Here is a 13,313-nt window from a genome sequence, read left to right as displayed (position 1 = left end):
TTGAAGGTTCATGTAAATCTGCATATTTTTGCTAATCTTTTCTTTTAGAAAATAAAAAAGATTGTCAGCTCCAAATTTGAGAAAGCAAATCTGTAACACAGTTACTACACATGGCAGGATCCATTACTAAGAATTGCCACACGCCCTGATGCAGACATGTAATTGTAACACTATGCTACATTCAGACATATCACATCACGCTGCATTTGTTACATTCCCAGGCTGGCCACAATGCTACATTTCTCTCACTGATTTTCCCTCATAAAATTATAGTAAGGCCATACAAATTTTATTGGTTAGCTCTTGGACTTTTGAAAAATAAGCTCAACCAGAAAAATATCATCAAAATCAAGTTATGGAGTGAATACAGTCATACTCAAGTTTCTGCTTTTTTTTGTGTCTGCTTGCTACATGTTCATGATCTACATATACAAGAAGCCACCAAGAAAGCACATTGTGGCCTAACCAAAATCTGGTAGCTCACATCCTTATTTACAATAGTGATTACAGACACAACAGACATGGCAGCATGCTACAGAAAACTACTCTCTCACAGTATTGTTACATGAGACTGCAGGCATGATCATGAATGGTGGTGAAAAGGCAGGTAAACAAACAATACACAGGGAGTAGGGTATCTACCTGAGGTGAGGCACAGATTGTGCAACTGGACATTTTAGAAAATGCTATTTACCTTAAACTTTTAAGACCACAGAAATCTGTTTTCTTGGTTTTTACTTTCTAGCATAAGAATCAAAGGAGTGAAGATGAAATTTAAAACACAGGGCTGGGAAGAACACTTGGATATAGCGTTACATGTAATTCCCTTAAAATTGTGTGTACCATTTACAATTACAGACTTTCCCCACAGACCCTGTTTTATTGTTGATCTTATAGTTTCTTTTTAAATACATGTACAAGAACAAAAAATTATATCAGTTTTCGGCTTTTTCATAGACTATAGTTTAAATCTAACATATCTTCAACTTTAGTATATGTTTAACAATAATTTTTTGGGGTGTCATACGACTATTTCAGATTTGTTTCTTAAGATTATGTATAACATTATTTTCTCGAGCCCAAGGAATCTGGTCTAATTTCTTCCCAAGGAACTTGAAGAATAGCCTTTCTAAGATTTCAGGTTTGTTTCTTAAGATGTATATTCTCAAGCCCAAGGAGATGGGTCTAGTTCTTCCCAGCGAACTTGAAAAATAGCCTCCCGAAAATAGTTTCATCAGGTTGGTAAAGTATAGGATATAATGGGGTTTTCTTTTAAACTTAAAGTAGGCAACTATCTTGTTTGTGTAAAAGAAAACTTCTGTATCCTTGAGATTTCAGGTTTGTTTCTTAAGGTATATATACTCAAACCCAAGGCCTGGTCCAGTTTCTCTCAAAGAACTTGAAGCACGGTGTGTGTGTGCGGAGCCACTTCTGCACTGACCCGATTCTATTGAAATTTCTCCAAGCAACCCTTTGATAATCCAACCATTGACTGAGCAAGCACTCGAGCACTTCTGTGGAACTTTTAAAGCACACAAACTCACCTGTTGTCTGAACAACTTCAAAGTCTTATTTTCTTTTTATCTACAAACCATGCTTGTTGGGCTTGTCTTAGGTAAAATGAACTCTAAAACATTGAAATAACATTTATTTCTTGTTTTGCAATGAATATAACATTGTACCATTTTGATAAACAACTGAAAATAAAATGGTACCGAATGCAAAAAAAGTCAGCTAACACAATTCAAAATAATGTGAACAAATGCAAAATACAAATAAAAATTGATTTGTAGAACACTTTATGAAAAATTGTATAATTTGACAAATCCAACTTCTCAAAGATTAGAATGTTTTGAAACAGTTATAAACAGCTAAAATGAACCCTACTGAATGCAAAAAAAGTCAGCAAAGAAATCAAAGAAATAATTTGAACAAATAGTTTTAGGGGAAAGTTACAATACTAGAGCGTTTTATGAAAAATTGTATCTTGATACAAACAAAGTTATAAACAAGCTAATTAAAATGAACCCTACTGAAAGCAAAAAAAAAAAAACCTCAGCAAACACTATTTATTCTTATTATTCTAAGAAATGATTTGAACAAATGCTATTAAAGGAAATCGGTTTATAGTAGAGAATTTTCTAAAAAAAAAGGTACAATTTGAGAAATTTACAGCACCGTAAAACAATCCCACTTGTTTACGCAATGAACATGGTTTGACCCACCATGTTAGATCTCTAGCAGACGACGTTTTGAAGTGAACCCAAACTGACGGAGGCAGTTCTTACAGCGTATGGAAAGTATAATAAATAAATGATCGATTGTGTAAAATGTGTATCCCTGAGGGGAAACCCGGTGTCATAAAACGAACCATAAAAATCGGCATGACGAAAAGCTTGCCAAATATTTGCAGACGACATTTTGACGCTGATGATTTTTTGATGGCGCTTTGGTGTCATCTGTACCCTAACAACAGAAAGAAACAACTCAGAAATAACACTGTTGAGGGCTACCGTCTTGAACTTAAAGATATTCTGGTCTTGTCAAAGTCTTAGGAGACGTGTAAAGACTTAAGAAATGGTTTAAAGCGAGCGAGTGAACCAAGGGGCGCCACTCAACAGCAAGCGCATATCGCTCTCAGGAAAAACAGACGATCTTTTCTGCTCAGTCGAATGACAACATATGCGAGGAGCCCGTCCCCCTCGGCAAATTGTCCACTTCCCGCCCAATTTTTGGGCTGAAAATCTACGAACAGATAGCAGACGTACCTTGTACTTGATGTTCAGTCCTCTCGGGTGCAGTTTTGGCCGCAAAATGTCCGAAAAAGGCGAGTTTTGGGCCCAAAAACGCCAGCAGGCCTCCGAGGTGTGAAGCGCGGAGATTCAAGTGAGCCGCGAGTGGGCGGGGCCAAAACGGACGGTACCAAACAGTGCGGAGGAAAAGGGGGTGTTGGTGTGTTCATGGCCTGTACACGGAGTAGAAGCGCCTCTAGCAGTTCGGTTGTAAAGTGCAGCTTACTTCGATTGGACTCTAACCTTGGTGGTCGGTAAACCTGTTCGAGATTTCTTGGTTTTGGCTTAATTCTACGCGTTTTGCTGGGCTAAAATAACAACGTAGACACACTATGGGAGCCTTCTATGCTAATGCAAGGGTATATTCATGAGTTTTCAATCAACTTTTAAGTAAAAATGGGCTTTGAGGTAGAATTAGTGTAAAGTAAATAATGTACATATAACGTTATTATATAATATATAACGTTATAACTTATTATTATAAGCAGTCACTTATGTTGCCAATTCACTCTCATGCACACACAGACACAGTAACACAAAAAAAGAAAGTAAAAAAATGATTGTATTTTCCATCACTTGTAGTTGAAGTGAAACAAAACAAAACAAAACAAACATCCATGAGAGACAGTAATGACTTCTTTCTCCTTTTTATTATAATATCCAGACAGTACAAGTTCAACTGGTGTTCAGTTTTGTTCCAGTGTTGAAGGTTCTGTATTCTTGCATTTGAAAGACCATCTATACTGTCAAATGTACACAACATTAATTCATGCTTGAAGATCCTGTGCATTGCTACAGCATGCTATATAAGCTATAGCTTTATTTTTACACATGTTGCACAATTGCACTAACGTATAATCGAAAGCAAACTGACCTGGCCTTTACAAAATTTCAGATGCACCATACAGGTACTTGCTTTCCATGGAAATTTATCATATCTTTCAGTTTAAGAATAAACAACACATGTATGTTCAAACTAAATGTCTTTCCTTCTTTATCAGAACATCAGAGGCTCTGCCCTGATAATCACAAAGTCCCACCAGCTTGAAAGTTCATCTGTGTTGTTGTTACTAGAAACCTTTCTGAAACAAAGTTGCACTGCAATTGTTCATTTGTTCGTTTGTATATTTAGTACAAAACCTGTACCTATCAGAAGAAGTGGATTGATCGTTTGAACTTGAGAATGACTGGAGTTGGAGAGTTGAAAATTTGGAGGAGTCCAAATTTTGTGATTGAAATTACAGTTCAAAAAACTTGCTTTAGAAATATATTCCACTACACTTACAGCAAAAAGTAGTTACTCGAGCAACTGTGACCGTTTCTAAAATCATATCCAGTTGCTTGAGTGACTGCTTTTTGGCATATCTTATTACCTGGATGTCTAACCTTCACCGACGTCCCACTACACTTGTTTAGAGGAATAGTGGAATGCCCACATGTCAGATGACTTCTGTCAATTCAGTACCTCACACTGTATACTAAGTACCTCAGACCTTGTGCATTACACCTTTAGCCATGCACAGGTCACCACTTATTTACCACAAGATCAACAAACAAATAAACAAACAAACTTATCAACAAGAACAAATCTGTTCAGAAGAAGTAGAATATTTTACAACATTTTGTCTCAGTTTTCGAGGAAGGCGACCAGGTCTGTGAACTGTTGTAGATGTTGGGAACTTTCTCTGGGAGGGACGACAACTGAAGCTGGAACAATAGAAATCAATCAATCAATCAATCAGTAAAAATCACTGAAAACTGATCAATACAATATCAATTGGCCAATGTGTCTATGGCACAGTATTGGAAGGCAGAGCCCATCCCTCTCCTTCCACTGCCTTTTAACGTCTTCCATGGCTTACAGAAGAGAAGTCAAACCCTTCAGACATAGTTTTAGACATAGTTTAAGTACAATGTAGTTCTAGACAGCTACCTTCATCATGTAGACTTTAGTTATTTGATACAAAATGTACTATGTTTCGTTGTTCTTTTATGTTTTATAATTTGCAATTAGCCTCCGGGCATGAATTTGCAATAAACTTTTCATTTATCTCCCAAACTGATGTCAGGTACCCATTTTACACCTTGGTGGACTGAGGAAAGTCCCAAGGACACAACAACAGGAATGATGCCAGGAATCGAACCCACGACCTCTCAATCTGGTGTCTTGTTGCCATAACCAGGAAAGGGGAGGTATATCTTACCTGGCTTCTTTGGTGTGATCATCCTGGTCTGTGGATCTGCCTGCCAACCTCTTTCTACTACAGCTGGAAAGAGGAAGGTGCAATGCGTTTAAAACATGACAGGTACCAAGTGGGAGAAACACCACCACATGACCTCACACTCACAGGCCAACATGTCAAAATGCACAACACAAACTACTGCTGGTACATGCGCAAAATCTTTTCTTGTTGTACCCCCCAGCGATCATTTTGATCTCTTCTTTAGATCTTGTGACAGAGGAAATATTTTAATGACTACCCAACAGACTGGACCCTGCAAACCTCTCTTCTGTATAGCTGGAAGAGTTTCATGGTAAAGGAAAAAATAAAACAATAACTTTAACCAAAGGTACAAATGTATGTGTGATATGCCTGGTATGGTGGTTAGTAACTCACAAACTCACTCCATATCAACATTGCAGACATACATATAATGTTACCTGAATGACATTAATATTTACAATACTAAAATAAACACACACTAGTATATACAAACTTCTCTTATGAACTGTACATTCCAGACATAACAAGTACCATTAGAATTATACAGTCTGATTGTAGAGTCTGATGGACTGGCTGCCTTACCCTTGACTGCTTCGTCCACAGACAGTCCCAGGAAGGCAGACAGGTCCTCTGCACTGATGGAGGAGTAGGCTCGGGCCACCAGGTCACACGCTCGGCTACGGACGCTTTCTGGAAAGTAAAAGGAGGGACTTTTGTTGATAGTAGAACTCAAGTCAAGCAGTCATTTATATTATGTTGACAATTCACTCTCTTGCACACACAGACACAATACCAAACACATTGATTGTATTTTCTGTCACTTGTGGTTGGACTGAAACCAAACAAAATACAATGTCATGTACTGTTCCATTGGAAACAGTAATGACTTTTCTCCTTTTTTTATTATTATCCAGACAGTACAAGTTCAACTGGTGTTCAGTTCCCTAATGAACTCTGCACTGATGGAGGAGTAAGCTCTGGCTACCAGGTCACAGGCTCAGCTACGGACACTTTCTGGGAGGGGTGGGAATAGAAGGACTTTATTGTGTGATGTAATAGCTAGTGTGTTCGCCCAGGAAGGGCTCTAAAATATTTACCTGAAGATTCAACTGAATCCTGGTCAATCGGTACCCTTTCCCAGGGTATATAATGAGACTGTCCATGTAGTTAAGACAGTTTTGGCGGCTCAGTATGAAAAGTTATAGCCGTAACGATAAGGGTGTTTTTTTTTTCCATTGTTGTGCCCTGAGGAAAAACTACTACTTTCCTCATTTCATACAGGTAAAAACGAGTACCTAGCTCCAGGACAACAGGATAGGATGTTAAATGAAGGTCCTGTGTTTAAGGAGAGCCACGCTTAAAGCACATTAAAGATCCCACTACACAAAAAGAGTGGGGGTCCTTCCAAGTGTAAGTTGATCCACTCAAACTTTACAGTTTGACCTTATAGAGCTTGCACCTACTGTACAATATAATTTTATTTGTGTGATATGCCTTAAACTTAAAGTTTATAATGATATGCCTTACAGTTTACAATTATGCAAAACAAACAATGGGGAGACAACCCATAAACTTTTAAGGTGATCATCATCTATTTTGTCTCTATAGGAAAATTCAAATAAATAAACAAACAAACAAACAAACCCACCTGCGACGGCTGCCATGATCTGTTTGACCTCAGCTGACCACTGGTACGCAGACAGGGACGTGTAGATGGAGGGAAAGTCTCGCTGCCACATCTTCTTACCAACCGCCCAGATCGCTACAAGCTCGGGGTTTGCCTGGGAAGAATGTTTCATACACACATGTTTAAAGTTAAAACTTTTGATCCAACACAAAAAATTCTCTCACCTACAGCTTTTGACCAGTCACTCTGGTCTTCCTCAGTAGACTGACCCAGTGAGGCTTGTCACGTGGCTTCTTTGAAGTGTGACGTCAACACTGGGTCAAAGGTATCTGGTAGACGATGTCGGCCCCCCGTTGCGGTTTAGTGACGTTTACCAGATACCTTTGATCCAGTGTTTGTCCAATTTTCTTGATACTGCAGCAGACCTTCTGATTTTGATATCTCAAGTTCTGGATATGCAGGAAATGGAATGTACAGAACTTACATTTTTAATAGCCTGGGGAATCCTTTTCCAGAGGTATTTAGCATTGTTTCTGTGGGAAGGAAACAAAACAGGAATCATGACTTTGTCAACATACATAGTTACAGTCGTTCTGCAAAATTCTTCATCGGCCAAATTTATGAATAATTTAAGAATAATTAAAGCTAGTGCATATAGTTGTTGACACAAGAAAGGACTCACCATAAATTTTTGGCCGATCTAGTCAACCTTCACCAGATGTGTGAATTTTTGGTGGATCAAAAATTTATGGTGAGTCCTTTCTTGTGTTTGAACAAAGCTTGAACTTAACTACTATGGACTGTACCAATATGAGCTTTCATTGAAAGTTAGTTCACAGTTTAACTTGCACGTGTGGATAACATGTCAATGTTGATGACAGAACAACACTAGAACTACCTTTGACCTCGCGCATGCACAGTGCAAACCGTGTGGCAGCTTATTCTGTAAAGGTGAAAGGTCAGACTCACAGGTCCTTCTGCAGCAGGTACACAGCCAGCAGCTGGCAATACACCGTCGGCGTGGCAACGCCACCTGGGGACTGTCCACAAAGTACAACATCAACCTATTAGGACTGCATTTTCTAGTGGGGATGGTCAGTGAGTCCATGAGATACAACATCAAACTTTATCAAGCTTGTACTTACATGTACAAAACTGGTGTGGTACGCCTAAAGGCGGTATACTGGTTATGCAAAACAAACAAGCAACTAGATAGACACAAATAGATACAAATTGCTTGGCAGCTATCTGAAACATCTGACTCTTTACAGAATTTGACCAGTTGCTTTATTCTATATCATCACAGTTCTTCCTGAATCTAATCTTATAAAAAAATTATCTATTAAAACAAAATTAATGTTAACGTCTTGATTCAAATCATAAGTTGAGTAAGAGTGAAAGAAGTATGCAGTGGTTTTGTTTTTCATCAGTTCTTCTGTATTTTTCAGAAAATCATTCGAAATCATTCGAAAAAGTCTCAAATTAGCAACTAAAATTTACCCAAAATCGCCCCCCTCCCCCTTCAATTTCCATGCACTCACTAGCTGAAGTTTACTCGCTATTTTAGGCACCAAACATTGCGATCGTAGCCTGTTATTTGTACCATATAACTCACTAGATGTTACAAAACCTTTCTAATCTCAGAAGAAGCTGTTTTACCTCCAGTTCCTGCCGTTCTAGGCTGGCTCCGAGCGACAGAAAATCACAGGAATCTCCTGCCATTTCACACGGCATTTTGTACAGCTATAGAAGTAAGCTGTTCAGGGTATCTAAAATAGTGCCTGAAAATATCATAACTTTTCATTCAGCATATTACATCTAATTATGGCATATGCATTACCAAAATTACTACAATAAGTATAATAGTAATATATTAAGTCTTTGATGTTCAGTAAAATATCATATAGTTTTAAATTTCTGATATATTTTATCAGGCAGTAAAATATATGAAGGAGACAGCTATCCGTCTGATAATGGTAAAGATCCACCATAACAAAAGCCGGGTTTTTCTGTGGAATAAAAAAGCGGGAATTCTCCAAAAATTTCGCCCTGACAAACAATTTTCAATAATCCAGAAGACTTCCGAACAATTATGGGTGAGTTTTTCGTTCAAATTATCTTTCTAACTTGCATAGATCGGTCTTAGATCGGGTTTATTTTTGTGTTTGAAGGGGGGGGGCGATTTTACCACCTGCTTACTATAAACAGTATGTCTACGTTCCAGCTGTGTTATTGTTATGACATTTGGTTTCATTTACAGGTGTCAAAAACAGTGATCGTTGTGAAAAATACCCTCTTTTGTCGCACACAACATTTTACCCTGTTTTATCTATGTGTATAATACAAAGACATCCATGTGATGTCACAAATTATGTTGCTAAAATGTTCTTTTTATAATTGATACATATAGTTAACGTTAGATTGATACACTAATCTTTGTCTCTTTATACTTGTGATTGTTATGATAACACTTCTTAATACTTTGAAGCCTGTGTCCTAACAACAATTACTAGTAATTTGTCTCTATTGTGTTGCCTTCCTCAATCCCATTCTAATTAATCACACTAATTACTGTCTATTGTTTATCCTGACCTGCCTCCATTATGAGTCAACTAACATTCACCAGGTAACTTATAGTCTTTATAAGCTATGATTTCTTTTATAAAGGGTTAATGCCCAGCCCGCTACACTCACTCGGTGGTTTATTCGGTGGTTATCGCACCTGACCAGGGATTATCTCACCTTATACACCGAGGATAAGGCAGGGCATTAACGTTATTATTATATGGCCTATATATTATCATGTTATCATATGGCCAAATACTACAAGTCTTAACATTATTGTTACTGGTAGTGTCCTATTCCTTGTATAATTGGTACGGTCCAAAAAGTGGTCGGTAATTCTTATAACCGACCACTTTTTTCATTATTCACCATTTATGATGTTATGGCCTGATAACCTATGGGAATTCGAGGCTTCTCATTGGTCATATCCCCATGACATCATATCCTGTTTGCTGACCTCACTTCCTGTCCGCAGCCTCTGACCCGTCCTCCCCAGCTGACAACGACAGCTGTGAGGGCGATGACCTGGAGGACGTTGACTCCGCCGGCGAGGACGCGGAGGTCACGGGGTCGGGTTCCGCGCGGAAGCGGGTGTCGGCTCGGACGGTGCTGACCGGGCGGGGCGTTACTATGGCGATGCTGCTGTCGGACGGAATTCTGGAACCCGGAGACGCCTGTCTGTCTATTGACTATCTGGTAAGTTAATAAGTTTACTAGCTTGTGCAGACGAATAAAATTATGAAAAACAAGATTTCAAAACAGGAAGTTCTGATGCAGTACCTAGGAAAGCCACCAGGGGGCTTGAAATTTAATGATTTACAGTTTTCGTGACACCCTGCCAACACACCAAATATGAAACCAGTCCATCCATTCTCGAGTTATCTTGGTGAAAGACACACACAAGCATACACACTGCCAAAAGTATAACCTCCATTTTTCCAGTATAAGAATTTAAATCCTGACAGCTGTCACTCATCCTGTCACCCAGTTGCAGGCCTGCTTAGCTTAGATACATTTCTGCCTTTTCCAGAGTCAGAAGCTTTTTCGCGGCAATCACACTGTGATTTTGAGCTCATTGACTGAAAAAAAAATTCCAGAGCTTAACTTTTTCTCCACTGCTATCACCCTAATTTCCTATGGTTATCTCCCCTTCCCTTCCCCAGGGTCAGAAGTTTAAATCCCTCCTGCTATAAAATTGCAACATGACGTAACCCAATACTAGTTGTGCATACTTTATTCAGGAATTTATGGTGTATTTCTTGTAATTCGGTACTACAATGTACATGACGCCATATTTTACAAGATTTTTTTCGGTGCCCCTCCCCCAGGTCGATTTTTTGTCAGTGGCCCTCCCCTTGGTTAAAATATTTTTTCCATGGCCCTCCCCTCAGGCCAAAAAATTTTTCAATGGCCCTCCCCCCCAGTGCACCAGCCCTTCCCCCGGTAAATATCGTACAGTCCCTTAGGCAGACACAAAATGAATGAAACTAGCATAAATAACTATACATAGTAATAGTAATAGTAATAATAAAGTACATAGTAATCAGAATGATCAGACAATAATCAGACTCCTCTCCCCTAGTGCTGCATACCGGTTCACTGGACTTGGATCCGGACTTGTAAGAATGTTTAGGTCCAAGTCCAAAAAAACCTAAAAGTCAAGAACCGAGTCCGGACTTACTACCAGAAAAGACCATTTCACATACCCCTTTTCTTTCCAAACCACCTAAAACCTTCCGTAGATTATAAAATCTTTGCTGCAAAACAAAGAAAACATTGCCATCAGGCATCGTCAAGTACAGGCCTCCATGTTATGTGGCCAAAGTTTCACCCAGACAACATTGCAAGGTTGCCAACATGCAATTTTGTATATGCCATGGGTTTAGGTCCGGACTTACAAGTCCAGAACTGAACCTAAACCTCTGGACTTGAATCCAGACCTGAACCTAAAATTGGGTTTAGGTATGCATCACTACTCTCCCCTTCCCCAGGGTCAGAAGTTTGTAGGAGATCTCCTGCCCAACGGTAAGATAAAGTGGCAGGGCAGCAACCGAGTCTTCAACTCCCCCAGTGCCTGGGCCATTCACTGTAAGAAGATGGTCAACCCTTCCAAGAAGTCAGGGTGTGGATGGGCCTCCGTAAGTATGCTCACTTTCCTGTAAAATTAAGACTATTTTTTTTCTTTCAAGTCATGAAGGAAGATTTTCTTTAGGATGTAGGAATTTTCTTTTTTTCACAACCAGGAAAGACTCACTTTGGGTGTGTGTAAAAAGAAAATTCCTACATCCTATGTTCAACCAACCTGATGAAACTGTTTTTGGAATGAAGATTTATTTTAAATTTCTGTAAACTCAGCATTTAGATGTACAAGTAACAGTCAATGTACGTGCACGTGTATATAGCCTTGTTTGTTCTTGGCCTATTTCTATGCATGTGCTCTAGCTGGTCAGGTCCCTAGAACTTTGTAGAAGCTTGATGGCCAACACATCTAAGCCAGGAGAATTAGAAATGTCTTGATTCTATTGATTTATGCAGATGTGCTAATATGGACAGTCAGGACAGATTATTGTCAGACTAGTCGGCTTAGAACTACCTGTTACCATAGTAGTGTTGGAAGCTGTGACAACTGGTTTCCATAGTGACAGAAAATCCCGAGCTCCTATTTGAAGTTCTGTTCATCCTTTCTGTACAGGTTAAGTACAAAGGGAAGAAACTGGACATCTACAAAACCATCTGGTTCAGGAAGCAGAGGGGAGCCAACGCACCGGTCAGTTTGTGTTCCATTATGACTAGATAGTACAACATTGATATACATTGTACTTCCAATTGAGAGAGACCAAAGGAAAACTCATCTACTGTTCAGGACAAGAGACTTATTACAGCTGTGGCTCAGCTAAGACTTTGATTTTGATCATGTTAATTAGTAGTTTTCATGGTGAGTTGCTTTTATTTCTAAATCTGTTACCTTCTTTCTTGCATCCTAATCTTCCTTCTGCCCCTCTCTCTTCCTTCCTTCCTTCATCCTTTTGTTGTCTTATTTCTTGATTTTCTAGAGAATTTTTCATTATGCATATGCAGATATCCTTGCTCTTATGTAATCCTACACAATGCTTGATCTGTATTCAGATTCAAATTTTAGAATGGATGTAAAGTTGCCTGTGATTGGCTGCTGATTTGTGTGGTGATCGGTGATTGGTTACAGAGCCCGGCCAATACGGATGAGTCTATGGAGGATGAGGAGGAGGAGGAAGAGGAGGAGGAGGGCAAGAAGGAGGAGGTATAACCACGTCCGTTTCTCCTCAGGAATTGTTGTTTGCATCCTGGAATATCCGGAATCTTTCTTGAAGTTTTGTTCTCTCAGTCTGGAACTGCCTGGAAAAACTACAACATGAGTCTATATACAGTAATATTACATGAATGATAGAAGTTACTGTAAAACTTCCTGGAAAAACTACAACTACAACACAAGTCCATATATATCTGTATCTGTATCTGTATAGCCGGTATAACCGCCTTTCGGCGTAACACACCAGCTTCGCAGGCACGCGGCGCGGCGGCAGCTGGCTATATTACACCGATCGACTTGTTACACCTAACCCTTGAACTTCTGGCTCTAGACATTGTTTAAAGCTATCTATTGACAGTGCCCTTACTGTACTTGGTGACAGTGAGTTCCACTCTGCGATAGTTCTAGGAAAGAATGAATTCTTAAACACCTCAATCCTTGGTTGATAACTCTGGTACTTGAATGCGTGGCTATTGTCATGTCATGACAGAAATTTCTGGAAAGCAGAAAAGTTACCTGGAAATAAAATATTGCACCATCCTAATCATCACTTTAAAATACTATGGAAAACTTTGATTATGAGTACTGCAACCTGTCTGGTAAGGTTTTTAAGATGTGATCTTAGAATACAGATGGCTTAAAAATAGAAGATTTTTTTGAAAACTTGATGTGAAACATTTACTTTGTCCTCCAGTCGTTTCACTAAACCTCCATGGACAAGCTTTGAACATAATTTTCTACTCAATCTTCTTTTTTTCCTTAACATTTTGGTAGCTGCTCTTCTACCTTCATCAGAGCAGTGTGCTTTCTCTTTGTCA

The 13,313-nt window shown here is 39.0% G+C and overlaps 2 protein-coding genes across 9 annotated transcripts in view; one reads left to right on the top strand and one right to left on the bottom strand.

Moving 5' to 3' along the window:
- Positions 1-3,423: 3,423 nt before the first annotated feature.
- On the bottom strand, positions 3,424-8,387 carry LOC109464926 (COP9 signalosome complex subunit 8-like). The gene is made up of 7 exons (XM_019762037.1): positions 8,304-8,387; positions 7,614-7,684; positions 7,129-7,177; positions 6,666-6,798; positions 5,600-5,707; positions 4,997-5,059; positions 3,424-4,499 (listed from the first exon to the last, which is right to left on the bottom strand). The coding sequence occupies exons 1-7, from the start codon at positions 8,376-8,378 to the stop codon at positions 4,420-4,422; spliced, it is 579 nt and encodes a 192-aa protein (XP_019617596.1). The 5' UTR covers positions 8,379-8,387; the 3' UTR covers positions 3,424-4,419.
- A 228-nt stretch (positions 8,388-8,615) lies between these two features.
- The window catches only part of LOC109464925 (MPN domain-containing protein-like), a 12,940-nt gene continuing 8,242 nt past the window's right edge, over positions 8,616-13,313 (top strand). For 6 of the 8 annotated variants that reach the window (XR_002139917.1, XR_002139913.1, XR_002139916.1 and 3 more), the window contains exons 1-5: positions 8,616-8,740; positions 9,685-9,905; positions 11,201-11,347; positions 11,902-11,976; positions 12,412-12,486. Coding sequence is in view for 1 of the 8 variants with exons in the window: in XM_019762036.1 (XP_019617595.1) it covers positions 8,737-8,740; positions 9,685-9,905; positions 11,201-11,347; positions 11,902-11,976; positions 12,412-12,486 (522 nt within the window). In the remaining 7 variants the exon portion in view is untranslated. The remainder of the gene's footprint in view (positions 8,741-9,684; positions 9,906-11,200; positions 11,348-11,901; positions 11,977-12,411; positions 12,487-13,313) is intronic. The other 2 variants (XR_002139914.1, XR_002139915.1) reach the window with 2 other exon arrangements.

This window comes from Branchiostoma belcheri, unplaced genomic scaffold (genome assembly GCF_001625305.1).
Source record: "Branchiostoma belcheri isolate BF01 breed outbred unplaced genomic scaffold, Haploidv18h27 scaffold143, whole genome shotgun sequence".
Lineage (NCBI taxonomy): Eukaryota > Metazoa > Chordata > Leptocardii > Amphioxiformes > Branchiostomatidae > Branchiostoma > Branchiostoma belcheri.
Note: the sequence above shows the minus strand (reverse complement) of the source record. Positions and strands in the feature narration are given on the sequence as shown.